Source organism: Pygocentrus nattereri, chromosome 21 (assembly GCF_015220715.1).
Source record: "Pygocentrus nattereri isolate fPygNat1 chromosome 21, fPygNat1.pri, whole genome shotgun sequence".
Taxonomy (NCBI): domain Eukaryota; kingdom Metazoa; phylum Chordata; class Actinopteri; order Characiformes; family Serrasalmidae; genus Pygocentrus; species Pygocentrus nattereri.
The window spans coordinates 3,054,861-3,076,718 of record NC_051231.1 but is presented as its reverse complement, the minus strand read 5'-3'; the positions used below and the strand labels follow the sequence as shown (position 1 = coordinate 3,076,718).

Genomic DNA, 21,858 nt, shown 5'->3' with positions numbered 1-21,858 from the left:
CAGCCCTGTGTATTTCAGCCCTGTGTATTTCAGCCCTGTGTATTTCAGCCTTGTGTATTTCAGCCCTGTGTATTTCAGCCCTGTGTATTTCAGCCCTGTGTATTTCAGCCCTGTGTATTTCAGCCCTGTGTTGGCTGGTCTTTGTTGGATGTATTGGTCTTTGTGCTGTTCGGCTTGTTTGATTCTGGTTTGTCATGTCTGTCCCCCGATCGATCCGTGTTGGATCTATGACCCTGGACCATTTAGACGATGCCCCTGGATTTGCCCATAATAAACATCGCTTATCTCCGCATATGCGTCCGCCTCCTTGCTCCCCGTTACACATTTCCTCTCACTGCCGTGCTATGGACACGAAAATACACACATACACACCTGATTTCACTTATGTAAATAAAAACCATGAAGTGGGGGTGTTTTTTATTGTTTTTTATTTTATTTACGATTTTATGTTTGTGCTGATAGATCTGAAACACAGTATTTGGCTAATTTAATTCCATGCATTACATTTTCTGCAGGGCTCTATAGGTTCTACATCGCCATATACTGTGCTCTTATTTGTTTATTTACATTAAAAATGTGTTTCTAACCTGAGCTTGCTGTATACCGAGAGAGCCCCCTGGTTGAGTCTCTGAGTTCAGCGAAAAATTAGCTCATTAAAGATGATAGGGAATCTATTATATCGCTGCTGTCGGAGCAAAACCTCGTATCTCCTTTTTTGGCCGATTTTCAGTTTTTGACATCATTTGAAAATGCTTGTTGGCCTTTATATTCTGTATACATTTCATGAAGGATGGACCAAAACAAATGGCCAAAAATGACTTGATAAAAAGTCTGGTTCCATTAACTTACATTGAAAGTAATGTATGTTTTTTCCTTCTCCTGTAAAGTTACCATTCTGGTACCTTTTGGTTTTCTTCTGATAGCAGTGATATGCTCATAATTTAATGCAAGACACTTAGAATCAATTGTTTAATGATGTGCTCAATAGTAAAGTTTTCAGCAACTTTCCTCTGTCTAAGCAATATAAATAACAAAGGCTTGCTGTGCGTTTTAAAACCCAGTCTAGCTTTTCTCAGTCATTATGCTAATCCTACTGCTTTTTTATGCATAGAAAGCAACTTCTTAAAATGGTCATCTATAGGCAGCGGCTACTGACATTAACAGAGAGCTCTGTTGACAGAGATTGTGGAGCTGCTTTGTTTCCTATGCTTACATGCTGAAACTGTGGAGTGCTGCATTTTGTGTGCCGTGACTGCAGAACCACAAATTTAGCAAATTTACAGCATTATTTTTATTATTTTGTTGTTAAACCAATACGGCTAAGTTAATACTGATTATTTATTTAAAATTTTAGCATAGTTACTAGTAAGAATTTGGCTTTTTATACTTTTGTGGCCGGCTTTATATGGTTAAACATTCACGCAATTTTTTTGCTTGAAACGTACATGAAACTAAGTTGCATAATGGAAAGCATCCTGCAACTCATCTGAATCTCAGCCACAACAGTTTTGACTCAATGGAATAAGTTTCATGAAAGAGCCAATCACAACGCCAGTGAAGCAACACGTCATCTTGTCGAACAACACCGCTTCAAAGGATTGATTACAAATGACGTCAACTTGACAAGCAAGAGAATGAAAAGTTTTCACAGCCTTTTGGATCAAAGAAACTCCTAACTGACTTTGTTCAATGTTGGTAGTTTTCTTTGTCAGTTAACCAAGAAACAAACGAGAGTTTCTCAAAGTTAACCAGCTTAGTGAACTAGCCAACTAACAATAACAACTGTTTAACTCCTCGGGACCACCGGTGGGTCCAAACCGCACTTGGTCATGTTCTCCATAACGTTCATAAGCTCCGTTCAGAAGCTGGGCGTCGTGTGAGGCTGTAGCTCTTCTCTCCAGTCTAATAGACGGTGATGTCATTTTAAACCCTTATAATAAAAGAAGCTGAACTTTGTTTTTCTACTGAAAGTCGACCGTTTTTCCCCAAATCTGGGCTCTAAACTATAAACAGACGCCGTCTCTTCAGTGATCTGCTCTGGAAACATCACTTTTAGAAAATTTTGCCTGTCAGCAGTGAATTATAAGTATATAGTGATATGTGAAGATCATAAAACACACGTTCTGTTCATCTGAGGGGCTTTTTCAAAATAAATAAATAAATTAAATTAAATATTTACATTGATTTCATGCAGTTCCTGAATAATTTGCCTTACGATTTTGTCACAAATTCAGATGGACAAACCAAAACATTACTTACGCAAAACTAATGCTACTAAATCTTCGCGTGTGCATAGATGACGTGATGGAGGACTTTGTACTGAGAGATCGACACAGTAGATGAATTAACACAAGCTGTTTTATTTGGTTTACTAGTGGAGTAACTGAATGTGCTGCATGCCTCTTTTTGTTGGGACTGCTTTGGGTACGTGGTAAATTGCACAGAAATTAGGTGGCAGGCCGCTCACAGCTCGCTTGCGTTACAGTTTCACCAAGTAAGTCCAGCCTAATTACGCACTTCTCTATGACAACATTTTCTGCTAAATTACTTGAAAAAATTTCCACACTCATTGTCCACTCTATCAGCTCCACTGACCGTATAGCTGCACTCTGTAGTTCTACAGTTACAGACTGTAGTCCATCTGTTTCTCTGATACTCTGTTACCCTGTTCTTCAGTGGTCAGGACCCCCATGGACCCTCACAGAGCAGGTACTATTTGGGTGGTGGGTCATTCTCAGCACTGCAGTGACACTGACATGGTGGTGGTGGTGGTGTGTTAGTGTGTGTGAGCTGGAATGAATATATGAAAGGTGCTCTATCAATAAGGACTATTATTGTTATTAATGTGTGTGTGTGTGTGTGTGTGTGTGGGGGGGGGGGTATTCTGCTATTGGGTTCTGCTATTGTTAAAATAAAAGAGGAACCCTTTCTAGAACCACATACAACACATTCTCCATCAATCTGAAGAGCCGTTTCACCGCACAGAGACCCAATTAATCACGCTAATGGTTCTTTGAGTGTTCGTAGTTCTATGTAGAGCTGTTTTCTTTGCTAAAGAACCCTTGAATAAACATTATTTTTAATCGTGTAGCTCAAGCAACTTGCATTAATGTCCCTGTAGTTACTGGAAAATAAGCGTTAGGATATAATAAGACTGATTTTAAGTTGTTAAAGGGGGACATTATAATGTCTTTGGACTGCCCTTATGAAGGCTTATCAGCCTATTTGCTACTCATAAACCGGCTGCTTGTTACCACTTTATTAAGCAGTTACTACAGCAAATTAGTTTTATTTGTGGATTTTTACAGCAGAATAATTTTCACGACATTTTAAGTGTCCACTGTTAAGCTCTGTCCAGCCAACAGCTGGTAACTAACTCCTTAAGCCAACAGCTCTAATTAACCACCTTCCTATGACTGTAGTGCACCGTCTGTTACCATTGGTCGTTTCATTGTTTAATAAAGTAGTATTGCTTAATAAAGTAGTAGTTACAAAGGAATCTTAATGTAAAATGTAATGTCATTTTACCAATTGTTACCAAACGTGGACTTCGCAAGGATTTATAAATTGAGATTCTAAACGAGCAAAGAAAGAAACAAATAAATGAACAAACAAACAAATAATAAAATAGAGACTCTAAATGAAAACAAAAGCATTCTCAAGCTGGATGTTTACTTCTTGATTTTATTGTACATTTATGATTTCTATTCCTTTAAAATCCCTGCATCTTTCCTGCGTTCACACTTGAAAACATTGACCATTAAAAGTAAACACTGTTACTGAACGAGGTGATATTTCTTCAGGAAATAAAGTCGGGCCCAATGCTTCACTCTGACATTGTGCTTTGCGCTGTTTATTAGATCTGCAAGATACCATAACAAATAGTATTCACGATTGGCTTTTTGCACAGGGACAATAACCATTTTCTGATGGGCCTCTGCAGAAACTCTCATATACGAATGATTGTAGCCGGCTGATGTAATCGGCAGCCTCATAAAGGCCCAGTATAATCTAATACGAGGCCTGTCTTGTTTAATCAGAGCCTGGCAGACTGCATCAGGGATAATGTTAAACATAAACTATATTGTAGAGGCCGGGAGATACAGAGCGCTGTGGACAGTACGCCACCCACTCAATGGGAAATCTATATTTGCTGCGTTTTATAAGATACATTCAGTCGAGGGGAAAATAGAGTATTTGGGAATGTTATTGTTAGCAGGTCTTTGAACCAGAGGTGGGTGAACATGATGATCTGTCGTCCGTTTTGTGAAAAATTACATTTGAAAAGAATATGACGGCTGTCAGCAGCACGTCTAGAGCACTGAACCTAAATAAGACCATTACAACAGCAGCTTGTGTACAGTAAAAGCGTAAACTGCATAGTAACGGTGTATTTTCACCGTTTGTTTGTTGTCTCGTTCTTTTTTTTTCTGAAGTAGTTTTCTTTCGCAAATGTTGAACTAAAAAAAAAAATGTTTCAACTTTTTGATCTTTGGTGCATTTTTTTCATTCCAACTTGTTAAACCTGAAAAGATCAAATATCATGAGACTTATCGTAGATCCTACGCTGTGTCCTGTCACAATGTTAAATAAAAATAATGTGATATTATATTTTTGCTGTGTGACTGACCCTCACCCCCTTTGCCATGCAATCTCACTATATTATCTCACCATAGCTATATCATTATAAATAAACTCACCGGACAAAAATGTTGTCACCTGTGACTGAAATACCGTAAAGCGTGTAATACCTGAGCATGAATACCAGCTGCGATTTGATTCGGCCTGGACTGGACAGGTTTCTGGATGTAGGTGAATTTTGAATTAAAGAATTGCGCAGTACGGCCAGATTTCGAGGAAGCCTTATATAGTTGTTAACAGTCATGTTTGTGTCTCTTTGTCCACTGTAACAGGCCGACTTTGTGAGTTGAAGTGAGGCCTCTTGCGCGCCACTCTGCTCCATATCTTCATGGTACACGGTTCCCTGTGGAGTATTCTTGCAGAAATTGGTTGTGAAGAACCGCTTTGACTTCTACAATTCTTGCCTGGAAGCAAAAAGCTCTGAAACGCGCCGGTGGCCCCTGTCCATCGGTTTCTTCTTTTGCCCACAGTTCTGTTGAGAATTTCCTGTAGACTGGGATTTTTGCCACTGCTGGTTGACTGTACACTACTTCCTTCACGCTGTGGCCTCTGGCCGCCCAAATACAATCACTCCTTTTTGCTAATCATTAACATCGGCCGTGCAACGAGACATTCCCTGCACTGTACCACCTTTTCTCAATCTATGAATCCCGTCACACACAGTGCAGGTATTTATAGCCTGATCGTCCTCCTGCAGCACCGTCTACAGGAGCCTGAAGTTACTACCACGCTAAACATGCAAGATGAAACTTTTTTTGGCTGGGGTGCTTCTGAATACTGGTATGATGTGGTGCCATGATATACATTTTGCTATATCATGGGTACAGTGATGAGCCTTAAAATGGCAAACTACAAACAGCACCACACCATGGCATTAGGCACACCCTCGAAGCACAAGCACATGAGTTTTTTGCTGCTTGCCACAAGCTGTAAGCTTTGCAAAGACATTCTGTTTTGCCCACCACACAGCATGGTGTTGGCACGGCATGTTACATAGTGCTTCCTTTTTTCACTCCTTCATTGCAATCTGCTGGACTAACGAGATTTAAAGAGAGCCCTGACTTTTATGACTTGTAAGCTTCAATATGATTTACAACACCAAGTATGGTGAATGAGAAAAGCAAAAGCCCTAAAACTGGACCTTGAAGGACTCCACAAGAAATGCCAAATCTTTTTTTGTGAATGATTCCCTGTTAAAACCAAGAACTGCCAATTACTTAAAATACAGAGGCCGACCAAGCATTCAAGATGCTGGATTAAAATCTTGTGGTCAACGGTATCAAAAGCTGCACTAAAATCGAATAAAAGAAAAGGGTGAGGAGGAGAGGCGGCATTAAATTTACAGAGTGAAGAAAATGTTTGTCATTTTAAGTGATTAAGTGATTAAGTGATACTTTTTTGATCCCACAAACGGGGAAATTCCACCTCCGCATTTAACCCATCCGTGAAGTGAAACACCACATACACACTAGTGAACACACACACTAGGGGGCAGTGAGCACACTTGCCCGGAGTGGTGGGCAGCCCTAACCACGGCGCCTGGGGAGCAGCTGGGGGTTAGGTGTCTTGCTCAAGGACACCTCAGTCATGGAATGTCGGCCCTGGGGATCGAACCGGCGACCTTCGGTTTAAAAGTTAAGAATGAATCTTATATTGTTTATGAACTTTACAGAACTGCAGTAGGAGTAGCACAAAGTCTTGTTTGTGACATATAAAGCTTTTTATGGCCTAGTTTCTGCATTTCTTACTGATCTGTTGAAACGTTATAGCCCGTCGGAACTGCTGGGCTCAGTTGAGGCAGACTTAGTGGAAAGTCCTAGGATCACTTTTAGCTTGGTGGAAGATTGTCTTGTGTAGCACATAAACTCTGGGATAGCTTTTCAGAGAACATGCAAGTTTTAATAGATGCCAAGATTATATACCTGAGATCACTATGGCTAATTTTTGCCTGTGGTCTGTGATTTGCTATGCAGACCTTTAGCTTTGAGGGCACAGCTTTGAGGGTTTTTACATCCAAATCAGGTGAGCGGTGTAGGAATTACAGTTATTTTCATACACAGCCCTCCTACTTTTATCTGAGCAAAATACAGCTCTATGCATTATATAGCACATAATATAGGGGACCAGGATTGGCGACCTGTCCAGGGTGTATCCTGCCTTCCGCCCGAAGACTGCTGGGATAGGCTCCAGTACCCACCCCCCGCAACCCTGACGGAGAAGTGGCTTAGAAAATGGATGGATGGATGGATAATATAGGGGACCAATCATGCATGCCCACACCATAACACTACCTCCACCATGCTTAGCAGATGAGGTGGTATGCTTTGGATCATAATCTTTACCAGACGCTTTTGGGACAAGTTGATCTTTATCTCATTGTCCATAGTGTCCACTGTCCATAATAGCCCATAAGATGTTCCAGAACTGGACAGGCTTTTTATTTTTTTTTAATTTTTAAAAGTTTTTTTGGTCTTTCTATTTTTGAGGCTCACCAGTGGTTTACATCGTGTGGTGAACCTTCTATATTCCTTCTTATTTTTGCTACCTCTCTGATGGGTTTGCTTAGATTTTGTGGCCTAATGATGGCTTGCTTTGGACTTCTTTGGACTTTATAAACGAACAGCAACAGATTCTAAACGCAAATTCCACTCTTGAAATCAACTTTTATCTGCATACTTTGTACTTTTATCTTATACTTTTATCTGCATACAACTGAGCAGCAAATCGTCTAACTACTTTTGAGCCCCTGAAAATGGTGGTGGTGGTGGGGGGGGGGGGGCTATGTGTGAAATGACTTGCCATTTAGCACATCATTTGGAAATATGGACCAATTAATGTTTTTGGAATACACTACAGTGCGTGACCAATAAGAGTAATAGGATTATAACCTTGCTTTTCTATTTTAGGTTGCACTGGACTATCACATTCTCACTGTAATTGCATTTTTATAAGGTTTGCTCAGGTTCAGTGAACCCCCCCCCCACCACCACCCCCCCCTTTTCTTTATTCTCCCTACTAATCACAGAACACAAAGTAAAGCCTATTATTCATGCTGTGCTCCGCTCTATTGTATTAATCGTCACCTGTGCCTTTTGTGTTTGGAGGGGTCTTGGCTTCTGCGTGTCATTAATGATAGGGTTAGACACAGACATTAAATGTGCCCTATTGAAGACTTGCGGTTGATAATAACAGCCCTGGGCAAAGCCACATCGTACTTTGTCAACTTTCGCCCCAGGAGCCGATTCCAGGGCAATGAGTTTCCTCTCAGCATAGCTCTGGTTCCTCGCCTTAATAGGGGTCTAGAAAAGGGGAGTAGGTGCCTTTGAGTGGTCTTATGCCCTTTAAGTCAGTGGCAAATGGTCTCATTAATGCGCAGAGGGTGCATTGCTAGAGTGCTGTTCAGAGCAAATGAGCAGTGGTCAGAGAAAACTGGGCTGCTCTCGTGGTTCATGCATGCTGCTTGTGTTTTCTGTTAGCTGGGTGTGCAGGTAATAATGTTCAGCTGCACAGTATCGACAGATTACAAGCAGTGGATTATATTGCGATATGCTGAAATAGCAGCGGAGATGAATCCATAATGTGACCGGATTAAATATTGTTGGGCATTCTTGTTGCCAAAATAGTTCGACTTTTGCCGGATTACGCAAATATCTTCATCAAAACAGCTGATTTTTTGGCCCAATTCCCCAATATAATTAATCTCAATCAGGTCTTTCTCAGACTGAATTGGTCCTACGCCTGGTTAATTGCTCATTATTAGGATGATGAAATTGCAGCCTACTAATGTCTTTACTCCAGCGAAGTGGAAAGGAAAGATTAAGAGTGCTCCCTCAATCCTAATGAAGCAAAAGGAGGAGAACTTCTCTCCTCGTGAGCGTCCGAGCTACAACACCCTTCATCTGTTTCCATGACAACGGCCGTTTCACTGTCACTACGGAAACAGGTTGCCTGGAAAGCAGCAGCCGTATCAGTAGCATCAGCCACTGAGCCGGTCTAAGACAGCTTGTGTGTGGTGCATGGGTGTATGTGTGTGTGTGTGTGAGTGTTTGTTTTCAAAAATAAAATATCAAGACCGGCAAAATTGTCCTGACTTTGGTAAGCAGGTCATAAAAAATGTCTATGTGGTTAATTGGCTCAAAGTCACACTGAAAATATGAGACAAATATCAACCTCATCAATTTAAATCTATTTTAAGAAAATAACACCCTTATTAATCAATCATATTTTTAGCAAAAGCATATGTGCCAATTACTCACAGCCCTAGAAACTTTTAAGAAGTATATTTTTTAAGCTCAGATCAGTGTTCAGGACTTTTTGAGCAGTTGTTGGTTTTCTTTTTCACCGGGAAATAAATATGAGGTGTCAGTGAGGCCAGATTTTCTTCATCGGTGAACATGGTGAACATTAGATAACACAAAAATAAAAAGACATATAAAGTGTTGACCCTCATAAATCCACCAATGGCTGTAAAAAATACCTGCACCTAAAATGCCCATATCCAATATTATATCAGTATTTAAGAAGTTTAAAACAACTGTGGCTGTACTAACCCTGCCTGGAAGAAGTATATTCTGCACCCACACAGTGAGGAGGATGGTTAGTGAGGCAAGAATTCCTCTATAAAAAGGATCACTGTTGGAGATTTACAGATGCTGGTAGCATTTTGTCTCCATAACTGCAACTATGTGCCATCATCATGCCAACAAAGTCTTTGGAAGAGCTTTGGCATAAAAAGAAGGGTGGTTATTAATATAAGATGTAATATTAATATAAGATTAATATTATATAAGATTCATCCGATTTCAAAGAGCTATATGTTTACAACTGTGAGGTGCTGAGGAACCAATCATAATCCAGTTGTAAGGGGGGTCATTGAGTTTCTGACTGTCAGTGGAAGACGGTTCCCTTCAGTCTGAGAGGAGATGAGACCCCTGAGCAGAACGTTCTGCGTTCTCCACGTCAATAAGAGTGAATCCGTCAGAACTGTCCAGTGTGATTTTCATGGGCAGTGAAGCTCCAGCAGCTCAGAGCGTTCGGCGCTGGTTCCACAGCACTGGATGATCTCCGAAATCCCACTGAAAGAGCCGTGAGAGCGGCGACGCCCGACACGCTCAGTCCAGTCTGGGATGAGTTTGACTGTGGTGTTGATGTCGTCTGTACAGCTGGAGGAGGTTCAGACTGAGACCTTGTAGAATTACATAATAAACTTTATGCTCATTTAAACTGTTTACAGTTCACTGCACTGATCTGTAATGATTTACAAGTGAAATCAATCGTTTTGAAATCTGATGAATCTTTTTGAATCACCCTGTACTGAAAAGAGCCCTTTCCCCACTGTTAAGTTTTCTCATTATAGTTTTGGAGACATCTCTGTATGTGAAGGCACCCAAATGGCTGTGATCCTGTGTGAATTCCTCAGTGGGCACGGCAATAAAATCCAGCATGCTTCTGTGATGTATTTCAACACATGGACTACAAGAACTCAAGAATACTTCAATAACCTGTTGTCTATGAAAGTACCCCATATGCTGCCTTCTAGACAACGTCTTTTTCAGGGACGCCCAGGCTTATTTCAGTATGACATGCATTAAAACAGCATGGCTGCATAATCACACAGTGTGCATGCTAGACAGGCCTGTCTGCAGTCTGGACTGCACCCCCACTGAGAATGTGTGGTGCATTATTAAGTGCAAAATACAACCGCCATATGGGAAAATGGCCAAGAAATCTACTTTGAAATCTGGATCACTTGGCATCTTTAGTCCCCAAACAAATGCTATTAAAAGGAAAGGTGGTAGCACAGCGGTAAACATGCTCCTGTGCTGACTTTTTTGTAAGATAGAATCTAATTTGGAATAAGCGTATGTTAGCCAAAGGGTACAACATCAAATATTATGTATTCAGTTTAATACAAGTCAAACAGAATTTACTGATCGCTGCTTTCTGTTTTCATTAGTTCCAGCCTCTTTAAAGCTGAGGGTTGTGTAATACATACACTGTATAAAACCAATCCTTTGTGTATGTGAGTGAGTGTGTTTGCATTTGTGTTTCCTACTAGCTAGAGAGTAGTGCTCCGTTCTATGACTTCGGCGCCCCTGGGGGAACATCCGGAGAGTGTTCAGAGACAGAAATGATTAAAGCTACAGTCACAGTGGAGAGGCTCTCCGGGCCCTGGCTTTTTAGCTATTATGTAAGCACGACTGTGGCTGTTTTCAGAGATGGTGATATAAGTGACCTCTTTTTGGCAGTGCTCTCTTGTTGCCACTCTTTCTACTACATGTAGTGGATAGCGGTTATTGGAAAATCCACCGCTCTTGCCGTGACAATGTTCATTCCTTCAAATGTCAAACTGAATTGAGAACAAAGTGGTCTGGGACGTCCACATTATGACTGTACTCAGACAAATTTATGATGCTCCAAACCCCACACAGTGCAAGTGCCCGGCCCTAGGAACAGGCATGAATGCCTATTTGAATACGTGGATATCTCATATCAAGATTCTGTATCATTAAAATGTTTGTCTTACTTTTTAAAAGTAGTAAACACTGTTAAGGTTTCAAAGCACACCATTGCTCCCCAGTTTGTACTATACATATTGTCGCTGTCCAAAAAGAATAAAAAACAAAAAAACTCTTTTTTTTCTGATTTTTTTATGCATCATTTGAATACAACTGTACTTTACAGTATGTGAAAGTTTCACGACGAATAGACCAAAACAGGTGTTCATTAACTTGCACTGACAGTTAAGAATGTTTTGCTTTACTGTTACTATTTTGGAGATTTTTCTTAAATTGTTTATTTCGCTCTTTATTTATATTTTTTTACACTAAGCCGATATTTTGAAACTAAGCTGCGAAAACAGCCTGTTTTTAATGAATTATTTTTGAGTTGTCATGCAGACCACCTCATTTACACTTTATGCATTCTCCTATTTAGCCAACTGCAGACAGATAAAAATAATCTTTTCTTTCCTAAATTATGACTTTTTTTAAAAACTGCTGTCGTGCTTTTCCAGCTGGTAAAAACAGCTAATCAGAAACTTTCTCCCACCGTCCCATGACAGATCTGCGAGATGTTCCACTGTTTGGTGAGTGTTTGCCCTGTTGTGACTATAAAGGACAGTTTAAAACAGCAACTGACCACTCAGGAACAAAAATCAGCCTTCAAACCTGAAAGAAGTAATGATGTGGCATTTATCGCGATACGTATCAATATCGATATGAAATGGATTTAGTTTATGGTGATAATATTTTTGGCCATATTGTCCAGCTGTAATGGTGGAAAATAGTCATGAACACATGTATCCTAATTGGTTTTATGTTACAGGAAACCATACAATCATTAAAACATTATAAAAACAGTTGCATGCAAATATATGTATCAAATTCCATGATTTTTTTTTTTTCAAGTCAACACATCCTCCACAGGGAACAAACTTAAAGTTTATATTTATTAGTTTAACACACTGAAAAAATAAAACAAATGCAATGTGCCTTAACCGTCTGTTTTATGTTTTATTTTTCCCCCAATATGTTTAATTCTGCAAATAAACACACTCACACACACACACACACACACACACACACACACACACACACATTATCTAAGTCGCTTATCCTTTTGGGTTGTGGGGGTACTGGAGCTTATCCCAGTGGTCATTAGGCAGAAATCAGAAAACACCCTGTACAGGTCGCCAGTCCATTGCAGGGCAGACAGACATACAATTACACATATATTCACAGCCAGGGGCTGTTTATGGTGTGTAATTGTCCTGACTGCATGTCTTTGGATTGTGGGAGGAAACCCACACAGACACGGGGAGAACAGGCGAACTCCACACAGAAAGTATGCTGGTCACCCGGCTGGGGAACTGAACCCAGACCTTTCTGGCTGTGAGGCAACAACACTAGCAGATCAACAGTAATTGTGAATTAAAATGTTTGTTCTCTGTGAATGGTGTATTAACTCCTGCATAAGACTGGAATACAACAGTAATGTAGAATATGGGCCTCAACTTTGTTTGAGCAATCAGGCGTTTGAATTAGGCGTGGGGAAAAAAACACGAAATGAATTGTGTATTATCTTGTATTTTGATATGTGAGACTGCCGGGAAGCACGCAGCTGATTTTAGTTTAGAAGAAAAAGATGACAATCTTGTCTGTTTGAGCAAAAACACAAAGATAAATCACTTCCACATCCCTCCGGATCTGACCAGCTAGTGAACTCCAACTCCCAGATCTGCCTTGGAGATCAGATGACTGATGACTCACCATCCACAACCAGTCCTCGGCCTCCTTCACCAGAATACTGATATGCTGCACCTGTCTTGTTTTTCCATGTGATCTGGAGTAGTCAGTATGTAAAGCCTGGCTTTAGGCAGCACTTTGTGAGGTATTGGGCTGTTTTCTGGATTTTCTGCCTGCTTTGATCTGGTTTGTCTCCTTTGTTATGTTTGTCTTTTTGTATTTTTGTATTGTTTTGGATCTGACCCATGCCTGTTTCTTGACAACGAGTTTGAATCACATTTTAACTAGTAAAGCCTCTTTTTCCCAATTCTATCAGAATTTCAGTTCTGGTCAGTTCTGTCATGTCCACTAAATTAACCAAAAGATTGCTTCTACACACAATAAATAACTTTAAACCTTTTTATTGATGCCTACATAATATATTTTATTGTTGGGATACTTGAATACCGTTAGTTCGAATCTGTGGAGGCAAAAAATTGTTAAACTGGACATCCCTAGTGTATAACACAGTCTCTGGCGGTCAGTCTGCTGTGGACATGCATCTGATGTGAACTTTTGTGCTGTTCGTGTTTACAGAAGCACTGCAAGGGGCAAGCTTTGATGGACCTGGTATGTGAACACCTCAACCTGCTGGAGAAGGACTACTTTGGACTGACCTTCCGTGATTCCGACAGCCAAAAGGTTAGGAACGCTTTTCAAAGACAGGTGTACTTTGATATAAAACTGACCCATCTGTGCTTCATCACTCTTTTTTCATCAAATTTTGGTCACAATACATACAGTACTGTATAAAAGGCAGAGACTACCCTTTCTTTTATTCAGTTCCCAGTTAAAATGGGTTTTAAATACAAGTTATTCATTTTCCAGTGTCGGAAAAACAGAATAATAGAAAAATATTCAACAGAAAATTACATGGAATCCTCCGGTACTTAGCATAATGTTAAATCTGTCCGCCCAAGAGATGTTTCTCCCAGAGATCTCACTGACCCTATGTGTATTAGTGGCCATGACATGGGTAAATTACACATCTGTAAAGGTACCACTTATGCTGCCTTCTAGACAACGTCTTTTTCAGGGATGTCCAGTCTTATTTCAGCATGATTTTTTCTGTTCGGTTCATGTTTTCTGCCTTCTCTCCTGACACTGAAAAATGAATAACCTAATAGTCATTTTGACTGGAAATGAAATAAATGAAAGGTGGCTTCTGACCGCTGCGTAGTTCTGTACATTTGGAGTGAATTATTCATTTCAAATTATATTTGTTTGCTTTTTCATGACCAAATGTTTTTCTTTTGAGAATAAAGCTCCAATGTAATTTTGAATACAGTAGGTAACAAAAAAAACCTGCCAACAAAATGGAGCAGCCAGCCCACATCCTTCTCCTCCCACATGGCACCTGTAAAATTACCACTGATTAACCCTTGTGTGGTGTTGATGTGTTTGTGTAAAAATACCAGATGTTTTAATTTTAAAATTGTTTAGAAAATATCACAGTGTCCAGTGTAGGGTTCTCCTTTCGCAGCTGTAGCCAGTCAGCAGCCTGTCCATGTTGCCCACCCTCTCTCTCTCACACACACACACACACACACACACACACACATATACAAACACACACACACTCCTATACGAACACACACACACACACACACACACACACACACACACTCCTATACACAAACACACACATATACAAACACACACACACACACACACTCCTATACAAAAACACACACACACACACACACTCCTATACAAAAACACACAAACACACACACACAAACACACACATATACAAACACACACACACACACACACACACACTAACAGCAGAACATGTAGGAGAACAGAGTGAAGGACACAGCACCTCCACACTTTTACTCCCCGCGGGTTCAGCCCAACACCACATGTGTAATGTAAGTGTGTGGGGGGTGAACAGAGTGAAGACCCTGAAAATGGGTTGTTTTATGTTCTTCACAGAAAATGAGCAAAGACGGAGAATCTGAGGCTGAAATGACAATAAATCACATCATTTTCTCTTTTGGGAAACTGAAAACACTGAAAACACACCCTACAGACCTGAACACCACACAAGGGGTAATAGAAAAACAAACCAGTACAGAATAATGAATCTAATAGCAGCAGTAATAATACAGTAATGCTGCTGGGAATAAAGCAATAAGTCTCCAGCCCTGTTAGCTGCACGTTCTGAAGACATTTGTTTTCTGTATATTGTATATATCGTATATGTTACAGGAGATAGTTTTGGGATAGAGTGGATGTATTTTTTTGTCGAGTAAGCAAGCGATTTCCTTTTTCACCCGGCTTAGTTTCGATCAGCTTGGTGATGTCACCATGTAAACAAAGAAACTCAATACTGCTGTAGTGATTCTAAACAGAGATCGATACGGTCTCTCATCGTGTTGAGTTGAGTTTTATCAGCGTTCTTTAAAGCTTGTCCGTTCTCACGTGCTGAGAGAGAATGGCAGAGCGAGGAGAGGCCAGTTGCGTACACTGTTTCTATTCTATTGGTGATTTTAAAGTTAACATCTGATGAAACAGTGGGGGAACAAACAGACCTCCTACGGTAGGCAGAAATGCGATGCATTCAAAAGGCTTGTTTACTCACCGTGGGACAGTGCATTTCGAGTCTGGAGGGGACAGGGTAATTGTTTTTGAAAGAGGCAATTTGGCGTAATTATGCCATTGGCAAGGATTAGATTAGTTAGCCAGATTCCAGTAGTGCTGCCAGGTGTTGTGTTTTTTTTAAAGACTGATTAATGCGTTTTAGCTCAGCTCGTCCTTTGATGAGGCCTCAGTCATGAAACTCATTTGACTTCCTGAGCCGTCTCGCTTGTGTAAGCGTGGTGTTGATTTTATGTCAGCCGACTACTCGATAATGCGTCATTTTCTGCCGTTGGTGATACGTACGTACGGAGTCTGAGAGGGGTCAATAGATCGAGCGTCCCGCTCTCCTACAAGGCGTCCAACATCAACACAGCAGCTTTTTGTTCAACATGTCTTTTGCGACATTTGTGCTGAACCAAGGCGATGGAAATGCAATTTCTCAGCCATCACAAAGTATATCAATCTCCTGCCAAGCGGGGGGAAAAGCACTCACTCCATTTATTATTCCACTGTGATATGTGACTGTGTTGTCGAGGACAGAGGAGGAATAATCAGCGCTTTAGCCTCGGAGACGAGAGAGAGAGAAAGCCAGCTTGCTGATAATTGAGTGTTCTTCGCTTTTGGCCAGGCACCAAGGAAGCCGGGCAGATAATAGATGCTCAGTGCGCATCAAGGTATTTAAGCATGTTGATGAATTAGCCAAGCTGTAATTGCGCCAATGTAGAGTGAATTGCAGAATTGGTACAGATTCAGTGGGACCGGTGGGGGTATGAATACTCTATGGGGTAGCAGGATAATTGTCAAAAAAAAGTAGCTTGTATTATTGATTAGGATTGCAATGATATCGAGCCCATCTCTGTATCTCTGTAGTGGTGCATGCATTCACGGCAGTATATTAAGCCTAACATGCCTGCAGTGTTGGTCGACCAGCAGCAGAGAAAATGCTCATGGAAAAAACTGCAACACCAGCATTTCACGTATCTCAATTTTTTATGTATTTTAGTTTTTGACAGAATTTGAAAATACCTGTTGCCCTTTACACTGTTTGTAAATTTCATGATGAATAGACAAAAAAAAATGACCTAATATGATTTGGAAAAAATTCTGGTTCCATTGACTTGCATTAAAAGTAAAGCAGGTTTTTCCTTCTCCTGTAAAGTCTCTTCCAACAATACCAATTTCATGATAAGGCAATGGTAGTGGGTGATTTTCAATGGTATGCAAAAAAAAAATAAGCCAGTTGACACAATGTGTAAACAGTCCAAATACACGAAGGCTTTGTTCACATTATCAGGATAAAGTGGCACAAATCCGATTTTTTTGTCCTAATGTGACTCAGATCTGATGTTTTCAAATCCAACCTGCTACGTTCGCATTACAAGCCTCGTTGCTCAGATCAGATTTTTTTCTCAAGTCCGGTCTCTCTGACTCGACGGTTCACACTCGTTTAGGTAAGCAACTCAAATCCGTCATTAATGTGATGAACTGGCCTGAACTGACCCTCATGAGCTCCTCCTACTCAGTGACGTCACGTGATTGAATCACTGCATCATCAGCACAAACTAACGAGCAGAACGAGCTTCGCTGAGAAGATCATTAACTCTGATCAGCTCTCAGCTTCATTATTAGAGCCAGACGGAGGAGAAAAAGGTGAGATGAGCTGCTTTTCCACCGCTGTTGCGTGGTAACGCTGAATGATGGCGCAGCGCAGTGGGAAAAAGCACATGAATTCCGATCTGAGTGTCACATTAAGGTCACATGGCCACGAATCGGATACGCATCCGATCTAGGACCACATGTGAAAGTGACTCAGGTTGGATTTGAAAAGATCAGATTTGTGTCCACACGGCCCTGAAAACACCAGATCTGAGTCACATTGGGGCAAAAAACTGGAATTATGCCGCTTCAAACTGCTAATGTGAATGTAGCTTAATGGTATTCCCTGAATGGCTGAGTGAGACTCATTAATTACTGTGTATTCAGTTACAGTCTGTGTTAATGTTATTCCAGGTTGTGATTGAGGGATAGCCGTTAGCCTTGGTTTAGCCTTTAGCATAGCTAAATAGTTAAACGCCGCATTCACGGCCAGTTTATTCATTTCTTACTGTATTTATTTAACTGCTTTATTGGGGCAGTCATGGGCTGGAGGTTAGGGAACTGGCCCTCTGACCAGAAGGTTACCGGTTCAATCCCCAGGGCTGACAGTCCATGACTGAGGTGTCCTTGAGCAAGACACCTAACCCCCAACTGCTCCCCGGGCACCGTGGATAGGGCTGCCCACCGCTCCGGGCAAGTGTGCTCACTGCCCCCTAGTGTGTGTGTATTCATTAGTGTGTATGTGGTGTTTCACTTCACGGATGGGTTAAATGCGGAGGTGGAATTTCCCCGTTTGTGGGATTAAAAAAGTATCACTTAACTTAAAGCAGTAGAACACACAAGGGGTGAGTTATCACCAATAACATCACGGCTGTGATGATCTACGGCCACCAGATGTTATTTTGTGATAATACACCCCCTCTCATCTTCTATTGCTTTTATATACTTGAATATGAATCATAAAACATTTTTAAAACTTAGAACTTGGCTGAGGTTTAAGGGTCGTTACTGGAAGGGGGAAAAGTTTTATTAGTGCATCCTTGATTGATTATACCTATACGAGGTGACTGCGTAAGCAAAAATGCACCATGTGCCATATTATGCATTAGATATCATGAGAATATGGTAACATGCCACATAGTATTAAATAGTATTAAATGGAACCTGCATCATTTATGTAGTGCTAAGATTTATGGAATGTATAGCCTCTTGATGTTGGCTCTGCACTTGTCAGGTCACATTTGCATCTCTGGCTAGTGGCTAAAAATCACTGTGGCAGTTTTAAACTTGGACTGAATAAAAATCGAGAGAGGAGTTTATGAAGGTCAGTGTGTTAACTGGACCAAGGCCAAATCCTCATAAGATCAGGAAACACTGTTGCACACTGGGAGGAGGATTAATCAGTAGGTAGTGTTTATAATTTCGTTTCAGCAGTCTCACAGGAGGGTGGGTAAGTGCATCTTTCTCTATCTTCATATATCTCTCAGTGGGAAATATGGTTATTGCTCATAAAATTGCATTTATTGCTGAGAGTGATGCTGGACTAATGCAAATGAAATCCCTGCTTTATATACAGTACATTAGTGTGTGCACACTGCTGTATTGTGTTAAGTGCTGATTAAATTTTAGACTAGCACTATTATATTAGTGATCCACTGATTATTTTGAGAATAATCGAGTAGTCAAAGATCAGTTTTAAAGATAAGGCTCAACAATAAAAACTGACTATTGAATACATTCCGTTACAACATTCCGAAGAACTACATTTTGTTATACAACAGTGAGTTCCGGCCACGCGAGCTGATTGGTTGAGAGCCGTTCTAACTGCTATTATTTCACCATAACATCACAAACACTGTGTCACTCTGCTGAGACGCTGTTGCTAAGCAACGACTCTGACAGCTGTAGGAGACGCTCGAGCCGTTTGAACGTTTTCACTTCTTACTTTGCCACAAACAGAAAACGGACGCTGTTAAGATCACATCTGACCGACAGCCGATTTGGTCCGCCTCTGAAGACGAGACGACACTAAATTCCCACACTGTCGTCACCACTGAGCAGCTTTTCAGTCGGCAGCTGTGACAGAAGAACAGCTGAACAACCTGGAATCAGCCAGAAATGAACCCAACACCATTCACCAAACTAAACGGGCTGTAAGAAGCTTTACAGACCGGCTGGAACAAAACAACATTAATACTGATCTGGACAAACTGACCAAACTGAGCTGAACCTGATATTGGCTCAGTTTTACGGCTCAGTCTGATTTGGTCCGACTCTGAAGATCAGACACGTCTGGCGATTGGTGTTGGGTTCATTTCTGGCTGATTCCAGGTTGTTCAGCTGTTCTTCTGTCACAGCTGCCGACTGAAAAGCTGCTCAGTGGAGACGACAGTTTGGGAATTTAGTGTAAGGAGCTGGAGAACGAACTGCCGGCTGAGCAGCGAGTGGGCGGAGCTCGTTACTCTGACGTAACAACAAGCTGCTCGTTAAGGAGCTCTAATTAGGAGGAAGGAACTGAACATTAAAACATATTAAACAGCCAGTTTATTCATTTCTTACTGTATTTATTTAACTGCTGTATTAAAGCAGCAGAGCACTTGAGGAGTGAGTTATCACCAATAACATCACGGCTGTGATGATCTACAGCCACCAAATCACAGCCATGATGATATTTCGTGATAACACACTCCCTCTGTGTTCTGTTGCTTAAGATTTAACCATGTCATAAACCTCTAATGGCAGGTAATATACATTGTCATTAGTTGTTCAGTAATTTAACATTGGCATGTTACCACTACCATTAATCCTCATGACAGACATGATGTTTAAAGTCAGGACAGCTTATGTCACATGCTAGTTTTTGCAGTCATGATATCAAACAAACATAAAAGAATGCAACCCATCAAGATATCAATTATACAATGGATAGAACAGTTCCAGTTCTCAAATCTATTTGGCTGTACTCAATGCCATTGATATACATCATCTGAATTTTGTATGAATAGATTAAGATTAAGAGACCCTTATTAGTCCCACAACAGGGAAATTTCCCCTCTGCATTTAACCCATCCATGCAGTGAAACCCCACACACACACACTAGTGAACACACACACTAGGGGGCAGAGAGCACACTTGCCTGGAGCGGTGGGCAGCCCTATCCGCTGCACCCGGGGAGCAGTTGGGGGTTAGGTGTCTTGCTCAAGGGCACCTCAGTCACGTACTGTCGACACTGGGGAACCGGCGACCTTCTGGTCACAGGGCCAGTTCCCTAACCTCCAGCCCACGACTGCCCCCAAATACACCAGGATATTAAAAAGTGTTCGTTTATGGGCCATGAAATATAGTAATGATGAGTGGGACCAGTCATAAATGCGTATATAACCAAAACTCATGTCCAGCATATCAGCGTCTACCCTGGGGAAGAGCTTGTGGATACTGTGGGGCTAACAGCAATGTAACATGTTCATCATGGTTTGACCTCTAAACCTTAAAATGACTGAAATACTCATTGATTCGCTTACTGAAAGTTCTATGCTGTAAAATTCAGAAGTTATATTTACCACTTACGACTGTCCCATGTTAAAACAAACAAACACAGTGACCAGGGTTAGCTTTGGCTGAAGGCACCTGAGTAGCTCCCGTAAGCTGTTGCCGTCCACCACGTCCTTCTCTGTCATTTTCCTCACACTGCCATCCATCATACTTTCAAAACTATTAGAAATGAAGGTTCTGTGCAGGAACATTTTTCCTTCATCAAGGTACAAACAGTGTAAATGTTCCCTCAAAGGTTCTACAGTGGGTTTAAGGTCTGATTGTGGAGCTTAAATCAGGTTCTTCAGGTGAAAAGTTGGTATTTGTTCCTTTTCATAACCGAATGTTTTAAAACAGAGCAGTAGAGTAAAAGCCTGGAGGCGAGGCGAGGCGGGGTGTGTGGAGTCAGTCCAGCTTAGAACATCATTTCAGTGGATGATGGTTCAGTTATGTTCCCTGGCTGAAGGTACTGAGATGGAGCCTTGAAGGTCCCGCTTTTGATGCGATACATTGTTGTGTTTGTGTTGTTGTCTTCTCTCGTTTTTACCTGTGGATGCAGCGGCCCTCAGACATGCAAATTCAAAAATGCTCCTCAAGCCATTCGTGTTGTTGACTTTAAATGGAATAAAATGAATTCAAAGCTAAGTTAAGTATTTTTTTTATAAAATATGCTGTGAGTCGCCTGTTAAGGCTTGTAGTAGTGATTTAATTTTTAGTGATAAGAGTTTTTTTGGGACAGATCACACACAGAGGCTCAATGATAAGGCTTGGCTCACGGGTTAGCACAAATTGAATATTATACTGAAGGATGTTTGATGGCAATAGAAGACCAGGTTGGGCAGGTTTTGACTGAGTTCTTTTTTATGCTCTTTCAACACGTCCTCAGTGATCAGATTCATCTGCTTGGGGAGGAAGTAATGCTACAAAATGTTCCGCGTGTTGTGTGCAGTTCCACATTTTCACCAGGGAGGTCTCCAAATCCTCAAATCTTACATAGTGCAGCTTTAATCTTAACATTTAATCCCCACGTAAACATTTAATGTACATTCCTACATTGTCAACTAGTCACTGCCAATTCATGGAGAAGCTGATCAGTGTTATTTGTTTTGATTAAGTAAGTGGGCCGATTCACATTGATTGCATTCAAAGTTAAAACAGTGATTGGTATGAACTGCCAAACAAATGTGCTTTATGCACCGATCAGGCATCACATTATGA

General features: G+C 40.9%; 1 protein-coding gene across 11 annotated transcripts in view; it reads left to right on the top strand.

Annotated features, from left to right (window-relative positions):
- Positions 1–21,858, top strand: part of LOC108438615 (band 4.1-like protein 1) — a 183,008-nt gene that overhangs the window by 98,377 nt on the left and 62,773 nt on the right. For all 11 annotated transcript variants that reach the window (XM_037532132.1, XM_037532134.1, XM_037532129.1 and 8 more), the window contains exon 4: positions 13,464–13,568. In XM_037532132.1, the coding sequence (XP_037388029.1) occupies positions 13,464–13,568 (105 nt within the window). The remainder of the gene's footprint in view (positions 1–13,463; positions 13,569–21,858) is intronic.